This window comes from Meles meles, chromosome 5, assembly GCF_922984935.1.
Source record: "Meles meles chromosome 5, mMelMel3.1 paternal haplotype, whole genome shotgun sequence".
Lineage (NCBI taxonomy): Eukaryota > Metazoa > Chordata > Mammalia > Carnivora > Mustelidae > Meles > Meles meles.
The window spans coordinates 15621752-15638800 of NC_060070.1; the positions used below are offsets into that span (position 1 = coordinate 15621752).

At 41.9% G+C, this 17049-nt stretch overlaps 1 protein-coding gene across 1 annotated transcript in view; it reads right to left on the reverse strand.

The window, feature by feature from the left end:
• Positions 1-17049, reverse strand: part of CCDC170 (coiled-coil domain containing 170) — a 98836-nt gene that overhangs the window by 49475 nt on the left and 32312 nt on the right. The window contains exons 3-4 of the mRNA XM_046005738.1: positions 4293-4421; positions 2490-2746 (exon numbers count right to left, since the gene is read on the reverse strand). Of these exons, the coding sequence (XP_045861694.1) occupies positions 2490-2746; positions 4293-4421 (386 nt within the window). The remainder of the gene's footprint in view (positions 1-2489; positions 2747-4292; positions 4422-17049) is intronic.

Here is a 17049-nt window from a genome sequence, read left to right on the forward strand (position 1 = left end):
TCACCCATCCCCCTGCCCCTCCCCTCCAAAACCCTTAGTTTGTTTCTCAGAGTCCACAGTCTCTCATGGTTTGTCAATCTTTAAAAATACATGTCTACAACATATTATTCAGTAAAAAAAAGAAAAAAAAAGTTCATTATATGATGTCAACTACCTGAAAACCTGTTCACCAGAATCTGAAGTATAGCTTCTTCAGAATCATAAGGTCTTGAGGAATTTTAATGTTTTTGGCAATTTTCGATATCTTAAAAAATTTTTCTTACAATCAGTACATATCATTTGTACTATTCATTTATTTAATAAATATTTAATATTTATTTTATTTATATATTATAATAGTAAATAAAATATAATATTTAAAATATTTAATTTATTGTTTATTTATATTATTATAATTATAATTATGTATAATTATAACATGTTATAATTATGGCATAATAATCATTATTATTATTTATTAAATATTTAATAAATGTTTACTGGATACTCACTATGCACCAAGCCCACTTAAAGGCACTAAAGATACAGTAGTGAACAAAACCGATGAACATCCTTGCCCTCACAGAGCTTACGTGCTAGTCAGGAAGATGGACAGTAATCAAAATCATTGTTTGTGAAATGTATACAGTTATAAAGAAAAAGCTGGAGAGAAAATAATTAGGCAGGAAGGGGAGGAAGAAATATATGGGGGAAGCAGAGTGAAATTTTAGATGTCATCAGGCACGGAAAACCTGGGAAAGCGACTTCTGAGTGAAGACCTAGAGGCAGCAGAGGGGAAGCCATGCAGTATCTGGGGGAAGTTTTCCAGGCCATGGGATTAGCAAGTGCAAAAGTCCTGAGGTAGAAACACACTTGTTATGTTCAAAGGACAGCAAAGGACCCAGTGAGCTGAAATGGAAAGAATAAGGGAGAATGGAAACAAAACCAGGTCAGGATGAGCCCTCTAGGTAATAGAATATCCTTTGTCTTTACCCTGAGAGAGAAGAGAAGTCACTGCAGGCCTCTAAGCAGAGGACCAACGAGATCTAATTTGTGTTTTTATAGGATCACTCCAGCTGCGAGGGGCACAGGCAGCAGCAAGAAAATCACTTCGGAGGGTACTGCAAAAATCCCAGAGAGAGATGGTAGCCCCTTGAATCAGGTTAGAGGCAATGAAGGCAACAATGGGAAGAAGTCAAAATGTAGACTTATTTTGCAGGTAGAGATGAGGGGACTTGTTGAAGGATCACACACAAAGCGTGAAAGAGCAAGAGGACCAAGGATGGTGACCAAGACTGTTGACCTGATGAACTAGAGGAATGGAATTATTACTGGAGATGAGGAAAGGAGCAGGAGCATTCTGTGGGAACAGCACGAGCTCCATTTGGTCAGGGTAAGTGTAAGATGCCCATTGGACATCCACACGACCATGTCCAGTAGGTAGTAAAAATATGTGGGTCTCTTTTGAGGTCTGAGAAAAGATCCAGGCTAGACACAGAAATGTGGGCCTCACTAGCATTTGGATCACACTTAAAGTCATGAGATCACCGAGAGACTGAATTTAGACAGAAACCAGAGGAGATGCAAAGACTGTGTGCCTGGGCATGCCAGTCTTTGGAAGTCAATGAGATGAGATGGAGAAAACAAAAGAGACCACGGCAGGGCAGCTAGAATGGAGAGATACAAAACAGGCATGGGGAGTGTCCTGGCAGCCAGAAGAAGAAGGTGGTTCAAGGAGAGAGACCAACTGTGCCTGATATACTGGTAAGTCAAGTGAGATCAAGACTGACCATTTAAACCTCATTGTGGGGTCACTGGTCATAGGAGTTTTGCCATAAGGTTGGGGGGTGGGGAAGGAGAGGGGGAGAGGACAAGAGTTGGAGGTGTTGGGTCTTCTTTTTTTTAAGATGGAAGAAGTAAAAGAAATATAAAGTATCTTATTATTAAAGTTATCTAAGTTATTACATGTAGAATTTCAAAAGTATATTTTTGGAAGAACTAGTTCCCAGTTTTGTCTCAAGAATTACCTTTTGCCAGAACGAAGTGTGGAAACCCCACATTTTGTGATTTTTCTGCATAAATGGGTAATAAAAGCTAATGAGGAGTATTCGGGGTGGTCTGGAGTGGTCTGGGCTTCCAGGATATTTTTACAGCTAGCTTTTGAATAAACACTTCCCTCTCTGTGCCATCCCACCACCTCTAGTTAAACCTCTACTTACAGAAAATCTTCTAAATTCTGTATATGAGCACTTGCAGCCCCAATCAAGCAGACATAAACATGCTTAGGACAATGCCTTGTTTGTTCAGGATTCCTGGTAGCATTTGGAAATGAGCTTGAGAAAAATTTTCAAGACTCCGAAGATATTTGAGGTTCAAGATTTTTTTTTTTCCACATTGAGTTTCAGGGCCAAATAAGGCAACAACACGCCAGTACCTTCAAGGGCATATCCCGCTATCAGGAGCTAGTATTTGAACACTAACAATCATGAAATATATTGAAATACCCTTACTGTAAGTTCTCATCTAGTTCCGCAACTTTCTTCTTTAACTCCTGGTTCTCCGTGATTGCAGTGTGAGCTGCGATTTCGGTTCTAATTTTAGAAGCGGTAAGCACTGCTGATTCTTCTTCTAGCTCCCGAACTCTGTCTCTCAGGGAAGTGAGGAGAGATGATTTTCTAGCATTATCTTCTCTGTAATTCTCCATTTCAGCTTTCAACTCTTGACAGGAGGCTTCTTTCGAAAGCATCTTGGATCGGAGGTCTCGAAGCTAACGTGGAAAACCCGTAAAAAGGAGGAAAGGGATTTCAGTGGCGTAAGTGTGAAGTACTTTCGAGAAACCCAAAACCATCATTTCAAATCTCACACCTGCGTTCATGACTTAATCCAACTGTATTTTCTTTTTTTTTTTTTTTTCACATCTGTATGTGTATCACCAGATGGGAACTTACAACTAAACAGTGGACTTCACATACGGTCTCTTTCAAAGCCAACTGAGCCATGTCTTGGGGTGACTCGGTGTCACTCAAGAGACTTCTGTGGTGTATTTTACAAAAAGCAATAAAATATTTTCAACGGTAACTCATTTCCTAAATCTGCATTGCTTTTACTGCTGCTGACAATGAAACAAGAAACCTACAAACTAAGATACCATAAATTCACAGCCACAGCTGATTCTTAAGTAGATACAGACTAGTTGACATGTCACCGTAGTTCTCCCACTTGCCTTCCGGATCCTTATTGTGGGGAAAAAAAAAAATTAATAATAAAAAAATAATAATAGATGTCTGGGGAAAACACAGAAGAAAAGGAAAATCCTTACAGGATTTATACAAAAGAAACATTTTAACTTTTATAAATTCCATGGCATCAAAATATTGTACAACATATGGGCGCGATTAAGATGTCAGGTCCGCCCCATAAGAAAACTTGATGAGGGGCACCTGGGTGACTCAGTGGGTTAAAGCCTCTGCCTTTGGCTCAGGTCATGATCTCAGGGTCCTGGGATCGAGCCCCACATTGGGCTCTCTGCTCAGTGGGGAACCTGCTTCCCCCCCACCCCGCCTGCCTCTCTGCTTACTTGTGATCTCTCTCTGTCAAATAAATAAATAAAATCTTAAAAAAAAAAAAAAAAAAGAAAAGAAAACTTGATGAATGAGTATACTTCTTTGGAACTATGAGTAAACATGTACACAATTTTTCACACATACAAGATACCAAATCGCCTGTCAGTGGATTCCTGGCAGGCCAGTGAAAGTATAGTCACCTCACAGGCAAGCTCAGGCCCCCTCAAGCCCACCAGGCTGTGAGCAGAGTGGATCCAGAGGGACTCTCTCAGGAACTCCACCATAGACCTGATCCAGTCCAGAGGGAAGATGGACTCCAATCAGTGTCCTAGAATTTCCCCCCCAGCCAATCTGAACTAACACTGGGAAGGGATCCAGAATTCCTTTCTAAGACCTCCAGACTGCAAGCAAATCATGTTAAAGATACATATTCAGGGAGATACTAAAAATGACCCAACACCAAGGCAACTTCAACCAGAGTCATCGGGTGCCCCCAAGTGTCTCAAGGCTGTGAAGCTCCTCCAACAGCTAAGATCCAGCCCATGTCACCCTGCTCTGCACCACAGCAGGGGCACCACCTTTCAGGAATTTTCTCTACAAAGGAAGTAGGCACACCAAAGGAGTATCACCTTTGCCAAAATGTGTAAAGCTGTGTCCTCCCGTCCTATTTCCAATCACTTCTACACTCTGTTTCACTCTCTACGAAGCTAAAATGGCCCATTTCTAAGTCACAAAGATACATAGTCTTACCTCAGACTGAGCGCATTCAAATTTGACCAAAGTTGCCGCCAGTTCGCTTCGAGTGTTTTCGGCCACATTCCGATAGTGGTTTAACTGCTCCCGAGTGACTGGGACTTCCAAGGGACAGTTGTAAACTTCCTGACAGGGTTCCCCCAAAAGACAAAACAGAAAGAAGAGTTTTAAACAACCTTTTCTGTGCAGCTGTGCAAAGCAAGATTACACACAGAGCATTCTTCATAGCCCCGATGTCTCGAAAACATTACCCAGGTCATGTCTTTGTCCTTATCGCTTCACTCTCAAAATTCTGAAGGAGGCGGGAGGAGACCAGGAAGGAGTGACGCGCTCTCACAAGACGGCATTTAAAAACCGGCCTTTGTCACCATAAAGAGCTTCCTTCCACCCAACTCAAATGCTCCCTGACCTCTGACCAGAATGGATTGAGTCCCCACAGGACTGTCGGGACAGACACAGTGTGACAAGGTCCACAGCAGAGAGGCAAATTTCATTGTCCTTGCATTTCCAGACTACAAAAATGATCAACTCACCTCATCTTTTGACTAAAGGGCATCATTTGTTTACCAAAGAGATCGTGTGAGTTGAAGGCAAAAGGCTGTCTCCTTCCTAATTATTCACTAAACCATTTATTCTCAATCTCATAGCCTCTCTGGGGATCATGACTCATGAAGGTGACTCAGATGAACTTGGGAGACCAGCGATCGTGGGGCAAGGCCTGAGGAGACCTCGTCCCACCCACCAGGCAACAGCCCTCAGCTCCACAGATGGCCGCCAATGCAGAAACGTGGATCTGAGCCGAGCCAAATTTTTCCAATTTTTCAAGACAAGTCCTATATCCAGACTTTCTGAAGTAAAAATTCCCAGTTTTTGCAACTTGGCAACTAATTTCAATGTTTAAAAAAGAAACACCGTAGGAGCCAAATAAACACATCTGCAGAGCAGATTTGATGGGTTTGGCCTGTGGGTCAGAGTCGACGAACTCTGGTTCTATTACTTACACCATGAGGCCTGCTTCTTTCAAGAGTTATTCCTGACCTTGGACAGATACCTATGCCTACATCTGTCAAGTTTCCAAGGCCTGTGGTCTTTGCAAAAGACACACAGAAAAGCCATTCATTTTTGAAGGAATATGAGAGAGGTCACACAAAGCAGGTTTTCCTGGAATTATCTACGAGGCCTCAGGGGACACACGAGTAAAACTGGTTGATGGCTGCCCAGCTCCTGAACTGCCAAAGACTACTGTTTGGAAATACTCGAGAATGCAGAAGTCCTCTCAAAGCCCTTCGCTTGACAACAAGCGTTGTCATGACTAGTGTGTTTCGACACACGAAATGCCAGACAAAACCTTCAGTGCACCTAGTAACAGCCCGTGTTTGCCAATCACAACATATCCAAGAAGACGGTAGGTGTGTACTCCTGGGGGGAAAGCATGAAAGGCTGAACGACATCAAATGAAAGAACCACATCCTGGTCAGCCTCACTTTATACTCAGAAGTGGCTTTCCCACCCCTAACCACCACAGCAAGATTTCCCAAAACAGGCCACATAAGGACTGTGGCCACTTATGAGAGGTATGAAGTAGAGTGTGTAGGACACATCATTTAATTTTACGTCTTTAAAGATTTTATGTAGGGGCACCTGGGTGGCTCAGTGGGTTAAGCCTCTGCCTTTGGCTCAGGTCATGATCTCAGGGTCCTGGGATCGAGCCCCGCATTGGACTCTCTGCTCAGCAGGGAACCTGATCTCCCACCCCACCCCCTCACCTTGCCTGCCTCTCTGCCTGCTTGTGATGTGTCAAATAAATAAATAAAATCTTTAAATAAAAAAATAATAAATAAAGATTTTATGTATTTATTTATTTGAAAGAGGCAGAGAGTGCAAGCAGGGGGAGGGCAGAGGGAGAGATGGGGAGAGACTCTCAAGTAAGCTCCACACTGCGCACAGAGCCCGACTCGGGGCTCAATCTCACAACCCTGAGATCATGACCTCGGCGGCAATCAAGAGTCAGACGCTTAACCAACTGAGCCTCCCAGGCGCCCCTGGATGGCACATCATTTTATAAAATTCATTAGGAAAATAAGTTCTTCAATAGCTATGATTATTTCTTCCAATGACTAGATTCCCTTTTCAGGGAATGATGCAATCATTCTATCGTGTTATATCTCCTTCTTATGGAAAAGTATTATCCATTGGAGATAATATTAAAAGCCACCCAAGACAGGTCAGATATGGCCCTTCATTTTAGGAGGTTACGCTCTAGAGCAGAACACTACCAGAAATCATTTACATCTTCAGATGCAATAACACAGTAAGATCTCGTGACCACGGATGCCGGGACCTGGCCCACATTTCACCGAGTTTAGAAGACAGTTGCTGGGTCTACGTCACCCTTTGAAGTCCAACAGACTAGAGATGATTCATCAACAAATATTTACTGAAAACATACTGAAGGCCACGTACTGAGCTTACACCCTACTGAGAAAAAGAGCATTTATCAGACAACCACACTAATGATTACATAATTACAAACTGAAATGTGTGCAAGAAAGAAAAAAAGGAGCAAACAAAGGAAAGTGTGACTTACAACAGAGACGTGAGAAGGAAAGATTTCCCCCAAAGAAGTGATGACTGAGTAGGTATTAAATAGGCAAGAGGTAATGAAGCAGGTGCAATACCCATCATTCCAACAGTCAAAAGCCTGTGCAAGAGTCCTGTGGCAGGAACATGTTGTGTAGTCAAAGATCTGAGCAAAGGCAGTGAGGCTGAGGGACAAGAGCAACTTAAGAACAGTGGCTTGATAAGAGAGTCTTAATGTCACAAAACAAACTGATGGTTGCCGGGGCGCTGGGGGGGTGGGTAATGGACAGTGGGGAGGGTATGTGCTATGGTGAGTGCTGTGAAGTGTGTAAACCTGGCGATATAATACATTATATGTTTATAAAAAATTAAAAAAATATTAAAAAAAAAAAGAACAGTGGCTTGGAGGGCAGCTCTGAGCTTGTTCACATGTAGTAGTGCCAGGTAGGGCTTCTTTTTCAGAATATTCCTGGCTATTTCTAACTCGTGCATCCTGCCATATGAAACATAGAATCCACTTATCAAGCTCCCAAAAATCCTGTTGGTATTTTCTTGGGGACCATGCTAATTTTAGAGATAAACTTAAGAACAGACATCTTTTAAATACCAAGGCTTCCAACGAAAATCACGTGGTTTTTTTTTTCCCCATTTGTTCACGAATTCTTCTATGTCTCTCAGTAGCTGTGATGACTAATTTTATGTGTCAACTTGACTGGGCCACAGGGTGTCCAGATACTTGGTTGAACACTATTCTGGGTGTGTCTGTGAGAGACTTGCTGTGAGGTTAGCATTTGAATTGGTAGACAGAGTAAAGTAGATTGCCCTCCCCAGGGGCAGTGGGTCTCCTCCAAGCCACGGAAGGCATGACTAGAACCCAAAAGGCTGAGGAAGGAAGAATTTGCTCTGTCAGGCTGTCTTCGAGCTGCGGCGTCAACGTCTTCCCCTGCCTTTGGACTCAGACTCAGCCTGAACTTAAACTATCAGCCCTCCTGGGTGTCCAGTTTGCTGGTTGCAGGTCTTGGGATTCTCAGCCTCCATTATCCCGTATCATAAATCTCTTTCTACAAATGTATGGGAAGAGGAAAAAATTATAGAGAGAGAACCCTGCCTAGAGACACCCCCAGGCTGAGAGGGCTCCGGAGTGTACCACAGAAACCCACTCCCTCAAGACCCTCCGAGGTAGCCTGACAGAGAAGAAACGAATGGCAGTAGCAGGAAAAGGGTTACAGGGATCAGGAAAGACAATCCAGAAGCCGAAAGAAGAATACAGGAACGTATTCCTTTATGACTAAGCTCTTCGTCTCAGCCCTCCAGCCACCCGACAGATCCTAAAGAAGTGTTGGTCCCATCTCCTAGACATCTCCAGTTTGGCTTGGAATTCTTTCACCTGAGCTAAAAGCTGTGTTGTTGTTATGGCTCTTTACTTTCTGGGTTTGTCCTGGATTTCTACTTCATGACACCAGGCTCAGAGCTCCGTATGCATTCGGGGCTGACGCTCACGGGTGGACTCCACGGTGGTGGGCCAGCGTCCCCTCAGAGTTGGATCTCTTCGGACTGGGCGGTCCCTTTGCTCTACCAGCCATCACCGATTTTCCCCATCCTCCTTGTCTATGTTATTTCCACTTGGGGGAATTTATTGAGGTTTTCGTGAACACTCAGTTTTATGGACACTTGAAAAGGTGTATCCTCTGCCTTCGGGGCTTGGAGCCCAACATCTAGCGGTCAGTCCTACCTTGCTCGTTATTTGAACTGGGCCTTTCTAGCCCAGTCTCATTTCTGTCCTTTACTCTGTCATGAGCTGAGGGGTGACCTTAACCTCCTGTCACTACTGAAAATCTCTGCCACCTGGCATCACTGGTTCTCTTGCTTTAGGAGTGCTGGTGCTGTCTGACTTGGTGCAAAGATTCAGAACTCACCTTCGTGGTGAGCTGTACTGAGGAGCGTCATAACACGCTCACGTATTCCTTTCTGCTCTGAATCCAGTCTTTGCTCATACTGAGCCCGCGATCCCCGATTTCTTTTTGTTTGGATCTGACAACGTATACCTCTGTTCCATATTTTGATCTTCAAGCTTCCTGGATCACTTTGTTTTTCGTGTCCCCTAATACAGCCGGGTTTGACATTGCAATTGGTCCTAAAATTCTTTTTCCCCGTCCTGGATGTCTCCGTGACGTTTCCACCTGTCCATGGGACACATAAATTTGGTCTTAGGTCTGCTGCATTCTTTTATGTTATGCTTCCTGTTTTCATCGCTTTTCCAAAATCTTTCGCCACGCATCTGTTTGCTTTGCTTTGTTTGGTCGGATCATGGGGAAAGTTTGCATTTTTGTTCCAGTTATTTGTTTAAAACTGTAAATCATACCATTTAGACAACATCTGCTGATTCACTGCAAGAGCCTAAATTCCCTTCCTTGCTCCTCTCGTCCCCTCCCTTACAACTTCTAGTTTTTGATCTTTATAGCCTCCTTCCAAATACCTGCCAGTGTACCAACAAAACTGTTAGATGGAAGAAACCGAAATGCTTATGTTTCTTCCTCTCTTCCTCTGACTTGTCTTCTTTTCAGGGGATTCTAATAATACACCTGCTTAATCTCTTCTCCATGTACTCCACTTCATTCATTTCTTCCCTGTTACTTTTTAATTCTTTATTTCCATTCCATCTCTCTTATTCTCCCCATTTCTTCTCTGTGCTCACCTTCCTGCCTGTGTCCCTTTTTGTCTTACTACTATTTCTGCAATGGCTTCCCTCTTTTTTTTCTTTTGTCTTTTCTTTCCCAAGCGCCGCCCAGGTCACATTTCATCTCCTCTCCTCACCTTCCTGTATCTTCCTTGAAGTCCTGTATCACCGCTTTCTGAACGCACTTCAGGCACGTCTTGACTTTACTCAATTGTTTTATTCACGATGAATGCTTGGTCACAAGCTTTCCCATGCTGTTTCCTTTTGGATTGTTCATTAGAAGGTGAGTGCTTGCTGGGCCCACCGTGGAAGAGGTTAGTGCGCACAAAGGGACGGGAAGGTAAAATCACTCATGTTTCAGCTGAGACACAGGATTTGTGTACAACTTCCTTTGATCTCTTTTTCGTTCCAGCCCATGGAGTGCTCATCACGATGTAGACATTCCACGAGCCCCCTGCTCCACAGCATCCTACAAATCTGGCTCATAGTGTGATTTCTACTTGTCTACTCTTTGGAAGCCAAGGAGGTGCAGAGAAGCTCCCCTTCCCAGGCCACACACCTCCATCCTCTCTTGCAAATGAGAGATGCTGGTTGCACTCCTCTGAGTTCACCTCCACTCCTCATCTTTGCAAAAGAAGCTTTCCCAGCCCTTCCCACCCTCCCCACACACCTCCCTCGACCTTTGCTGCTTGGGAAAGGCTTGCCACTTACTTTGTCTTGCAAGATTGTGGCCACCTCCTGAATCGGCCAACAGTGGACTTGTTTCTCAAGGTCTTTGTTGCTTGTGACTAATTTCCAGGAATAGAAGGGAGAAATGTTATCTGTACGTCACCACTTTAAAACTAGAAGTACCTACATAGATAGATTTTTTTACCTAAATGGCCCTTCAGTCACTTACGAGCGTAAGAAAAAATGTCCTTTCAAAAATTTTCATTTTGAAAAAAATAAATCTAGTTATAACAATGTGATACTCAATAGGAAATTAACAGAAAGACCAACAGAAACCCCAAGAACAGTCTTTAGTCTCTAGTGCTCAGAAAAATCTAGTGTATGGAAAAAGTGGAGAAAAAAATATTGGACAATAAAAAATGAAGCTAATTATTAAAGAACAAAAGAAAGAAATTTTAAAGTTGTATTACACATTATAAGTCAAACTAAATTTGAGATAGACTTGAAGTACTGAATATTAAAAATACAATAATAAAAGTACTATTTGTATGTATCTTATTTTGAAAAGGATGTTCTAAGCATAAGCAATGAAAGAACATCAAGAAAAAGCTCACATATGACAAAAAATTTTGAAACTTCTACGCATTAAAAATATGTAAACAGAATTTAAAGTGAAGAGCAAACTGAAAAAATATCCACAAAAGTAATACAAAGAGTCAAAACCATAATATGCAAAGAACCTCCTCAAATTAATAAGAAAACAAATACTGTAGAGAAAAATTACATAAAAGAACTAACAATTATCAGAAGAACTATAAATGCTTAATAAAAGAGAAGTATTTGGGGTGCCTGGGTGGCTCAGTGGGTTAAGCCTCTGCCTTTGGCTCAGGTCATGATCTCAGGGTCCTGGGATCAAGCCCCGCATCAGGCTCTCTGCTCAGCGGGGAGCCTGCTTCCCCCCTCTCTCTGCCTGCCTCTCTGCCTACTTGTGATCTCTCTTTCTCTCTGTCAAATAAATAAATAAAATCTTTAAAAAAAAAAAAAGAGAAGTATCCTTCCTCAGTGGTCATCAATTAAATACAAATTATACTACCAGTGAGATATTATTTCTGGTCTTTAAAATTGACATTTTATTTTTTTTTAAGATTTTATTTATTTATTAGAGAGAAAGAGATCGCAAGTAGGCACAGAGGCAGGCAGAGAGAGAGGAAGGGAAGCAGGTTCCCTGCTGAGCAGAGAGCCCAATGTGGGGCTCAATCCCAGGACCCAGAGATCATGACCTGAGCCGAAGGCAGAGGCTTTAACCCACTGAGCCACCCAGATGCCCCTAAAATTGACATTTGAAATACACTTAATAATCAAGTGTATTAAAATAGTTCTAAAAACTAAGACAGAGAGAGAGAGAGAGACAGTTCTGTGAGAAACACAAGCTGACACACTACTCATAGAAAGCTAAGCTGGTATAAAATTTCCAGAAAAAGATTTCATAATATATATCAATGAAATTTAAGTTAATACTCTTTGCCCGAATGAGTTTCCTTCTCCTAATCTTATCTGAAGAAAGGGAAATACACCAAAAGATTAAAGACAAAGATATTCAGAAAGGCAATCATTAGCAAAATTTTCTAAAAATTTTCAACAGCAAAACTGAATTAGAGCTCAAGAACAGAAGCATGTTAACTTGAAGAAAAAAGAAAAATAAAATGTTACAGTCACAGAATAAAATTACACTCAGTCATTAAAAATCATGTTGTTGGAGAATCTTCAATGACAGGGGAAAATGTAATATAGTTTTAGTGAAAAGAGACAAAATATAAAATTACACATGCAGTTTCATCCCAGTCATGTACAAAAATTTATAGTTATAGATCCCTAAATAACAGACTGAAAGAAATTATTTTATATGTATCAAAGGATTAAAACATAGAATATTTTTTAAAGATTTATTTATCATTGGGGGGGCAGGGAGAGAGAATCTCAAGCAGACTCCCCAATGATCACAGAGTTAAAACCTAGAATATTTTGTTTTGTTTTGAAAGATTTATTTATTTATTTATTTGACAGACAAAGATCATAAGCAGGCAGACAGGCAGGCAGAGAGAGAGGAGGAAGCAGACTCCCCGCTGAGCAGAGAGCCCAATATGGGGCTCGATCCCAGGACCCTGAGATCATGACCTGAGCTGAAGGCAGAGGCTTTAAACCCACTGAGCCACCCAGGCGCCCCTCAAACCTAGAATATTTTGAACACTTACAAATTAATAAGAAAATCAATAAAATGAGCATACATATAAATAGAGAATTCTCATTAAGAGAAATACATAAAAAGATCCTCCAACCTTCCTAATAATCAGGTGAATAAGAATTAAAACAAAGACACACCATTTTTGGTACATCGATGTGAAAAAATAGATTTGATAATAACAAGTGTTAGCAAAATATAAAGAAAGGGTTATCTTCATATGTAGCTGCCAGGAATATGAAATAGTTAAACCCTTTGGATGCTCTACTGGTTTCACTGTATTAAAATCAATGTACTGAGGCATCTGGGTGGCTCAGTCGGTTCAGTGTCCGACTCCTGATTTCAGTTCAGGTGGTGATCTCAGGTCATGGGATCAAGCCCCATGTTGGGCTCCACACTGAGGGGGGGCCTGCTTGAGATTCTCTCTCCCCCTCTCCCTCGGCCTTTCCCATCCCTCATGCACACACATGCATGCTCTCTCCAATAAATAAATAAATAAACAGGAGTTTAAAAAAATAAAATCTATGTATTTTGTGTATTAAATGTAAACATTATGCAACTGAGCAGCTCTACTCTCCAATTACCTCCCCATGAAAAACACTCATACATGTGCATAAAAATATGTTAAGGATTTCCATTATACTATGGTTTGTGATAACAAAAGAGGGAAGGGAGGAGGGCTAAAACCATACAAATTTCCACTGACAGGGCAATTACTAAAACAAGGCATTTACATCCTATGGAACACTGTGCAACACACAGGGTGAGCTAGATCGTGTGTTTGAACATAATAACATCGCCTCGATACGTCACTGGACAAAAATAAGAAAGTGTAGAGCCATGATTTGACACTCTTTGTCATAAAACATAAAATTCGGTTAATGTACTATTTAGTTTCCATAGATATATGTAGAGAGAAAAAAAGAAAAAGGTCGGAGAGCATACACATCACCTCCGTAACAGTACTCACCTCTGGGTGTAACACGAGAATTGGAGCTGGGTGTAGGGAGAAGGCAAGGGTTTCGTTTTTTCAAGAAGGATGTATGTATGCATTATTTGTATAATTAAATATAATTATAATTTAAAGAAAAGGAAAATATTGGAAAGAAAATGTTAACTGTAGTTATCTTTTAGTTATAGAACTAGATTTTCTTTTCCTCTTTCTTCTACATTTCTATATTTTCCAAATCCTTTACAATGACCATGGATTACTTTATCTTTTTTTAATTTTTTTTTTATTTGTTTATTTTCAGCATAACAGTGTTCATTGTTTTTGCACCAAACCCAGTGCTCCATGCAGTACGTGCCCTCCCTATTACCCACCACCTGGTTCCTCAACCTCCCACCCCCCCCCACCCCGCCCCTTCAAAACCCTCTGGTTGTTTTTCAGAGTCCAGTCTCTCATGGTTCATCTCCCCTTCCAGTTTCCCTCAACTCCCTCTCCTCTCCATCTCCCCATGTCCACCGTGTTCTTTGTTATGCTCATGGATTACTTTCTTAATCAGAATAAATGTCTCCCCCTGAATTCACACACACACACAAAGAACAAGAGCAAGGATAGACAAAAATCACAAACCCACAATGAACTGTCTTTATGAGGAACACGAGCACAAAGAAGCAACCCCAGACAGCAAAGAAAACTCAACACACATGACAGCAGACATTTCAGGGGAGTTTTTCTGTTAGGGAAGCCTTTGTGTAATTAGCCAACTTTTTTGAAAATTCCTCAACTTTTTCTACAAGTATTAAATTATCTTCACTTCTCAAAAAAACTAATTTTACCCTATTCAAAATTGGCAAGATTAAAAATTTATCCATTTGTCCTCATCTGAGGATAATCTAAGTTATTAGGTACCTCTCAGCTAGGCTATGAAGCAATTTTATATTAATTTTAGAAAGCCAACTACATATTATTTGATTCTGCTACTGATATTTTTATGATAATGACAGAAATTGACTCACAGGGTGGCTCATAGTCTGCTCAGAATAGAGTATGGTTTCAAAGCTCAATGGCATCGAGGAGACATAAATTTATTCATCATTTAGTACACAATGTGCCCAATTATCTGACCTCAGGACAATGTCTTGGGCCAGTCTTGCTACTATGATATTTAGTTGTCTTATTACCCCCATGGACAAAAAAATGAGAAGAAAATCACTGTCTGCCTGTGACACACAAAATCTCCTAATCCATTCCTATCTTCCTATGCTATAACCAATCTTCTCTTTGTTCCAGCATTATCCCACACTGCATGTACAAGTGTGTGACCAAGGGACTCTCAGTATGGAGTGCTTCCTGTAGTCTCAGTGTCTGTCTCTCTCTCTCTCTCTCTCTCTCTCTCTCTCCTCCCTGCCCCCCTTCTTCAAGCTTCCAGGGCTGTCCCAGGCAGCAATCCCTTCTCAGACCTTCTCCCCTACTCTCCAACTTCTTCCCACCAAATATAGTTTCTTCCCTAGTTTACAGCATAAATTAAGCCTTGCAAATTGTATTTCTCCAACATAATCAATGCTCTAGTCAATTTTTGACCACTTATCTGTTCTTATCCCTAATTTGAGGGACTTTCCTGGTCCTTCTGCTTTCGTTTCTTTGTATATGTGGATTTGGTTTCTGGGGATCACTAGTGCCTGCGGGGCATAGTGTGATGTGTGCGGAACCCAGGAAGTAAATCCTTGTAGTTGTGGGAAAAGTTTTAGAAGAGACATTTCTACACAAGTTTTGTGGAAAAGCTGATCTATTATTTTCATATTATTTTCCAATTCCTTGGCTCTTAGATGTCACTCTTATTCATTTAAAAACCCTTCTAAGGGGGCACCTGGGTGGCTCAGTGGTTTAAGCCTCTGCCTTCGGCTCAGGTCATGATCTCAGGGTCCTGGGATCGAGTCCCGCATCGGGCTCTCTGCTCAGCAGGGAGCCTGCTTCCCCTTCTCTCTCTCTGCCTGCCTCTCTGCCTACTTGTGATCTCTCTCTGTCAAATAAATAAATAAAATCTAAAAAAAAAAAAAAACCAAAACCCTTCTAAGGAGGATGGAAGAGTAGGAGGATGCTGAGCTCACCTCATCCCTTAGATACAACTAGATAACAGCCGTGTCAGTGTAAATAATCCAGAAAATGACACAGAGACTGGCCAAATAGATTCTCCACAGTTAAATGTAGAGAAGAGGCCTCATAGAAGAGAGTAGAAAGGACAGAGACAAAGTCAGGGGGAAATAGACCTGCAGAACGGTCGCAGAAGGTAGGGGGAACACCACAGATATAGAGAGGGGAGACAGACTCTCACAAGACGGAGCCTGCACAAAGAAGATGAATCCTCATAACATTTGGCTTTGAAAATTAGAGGGACTGGGATGCCTGGGTGGCTCAGTGGATTAAGCCTCTGCCTTCAGCTTAGGTCATGATCTCAGGGTCATGGGATCGAGTCCCGCATCGGACTCTCTGCTTGACAGGGAGCCTACTTCCTCCTCTCTGTCTCTCTGCCTGCCTCTCTGCCTGCTTGTGATCTCTGTCTGTCAAATAAATAAATAAATAAATAATCTAAAAAAAAAAAAAAGGAAAATTAGAGGGACCAAATTCTATGATTTCTTGCCATCAGTGGGGCTTAAAACTTGGAACTTTAAAAATAACAGGCTTGCAGAAGAGCCAGGAACACAAGAGGAAACTGAGTCCCTGCACTTAAAGAGACAGTGCAACAAATAACTCCATGGAGACATAGCATGGAAGCAGATTTTGAAAAACATCTGGGGCATATGGAACAGAGATTTGTTTACCAATCTCAGAGCATGGGTTAGTGGGGTAGGGATCATTCAGAGACTTCTCTGGGAACACAAGAGCTGGCAGCATCATCTCCCTCCACTCCTCCTCACCATAAACACAGGAACTCCTGTGGGAATCAACCCTGAGCCAACATTCACTACATAACTTGCTAACAGTGTGCCCTGCCGACATGTTTTCCTGTGGAGCCAGGCCAGTGTATGCCTTGCTAACACTACACATCCAGCCAGCGCACTTTTGCAGATCCAATCCTGCTGCAAGTCACCTCCCAGTGATGCAGACCTTGCTGGCACTGTGCACCCCACCCCCCACACTCTCCTGAGGTTCAGTGCTACTCTATCTCTGCTAAACACCTGGTCTGACTCAACTTAAGCCCAAAGTGGCCTTAGACTGTCCCACTAACACCACAGGAACAAAACACTGCCCATAACACGTAAAGGGTGCTATTGAAGATGACCTGCCTAATGACAAATGGGATTCAGCCACAACATCAGTGTGCACAGACACACACAGGAGACACCCCTGAAGTGCCAGGTGCTGGTGAACAGAGGACACTGAAGCGCAGGGCATTACAGGACATCTTTTTTATAAAGCCGCTATTTTCACTAGCAGAAGGCATAGTTGACTTTTCTAATACAGAGAAACAGACAGAGTTAGGCAAAATGAGGAGACAAAGGAATATGTTCTAAGTGAAAGACTAGGACAAAAATCACAGCAAGAGACTTAAACAAAACAGAGGTAAGTGATATGCCTGAGAGAGAATTTACAGTAATGGTCATAAAGATGGTCACTGGACTTGAGGAAAAAGTGGAGGACCTCA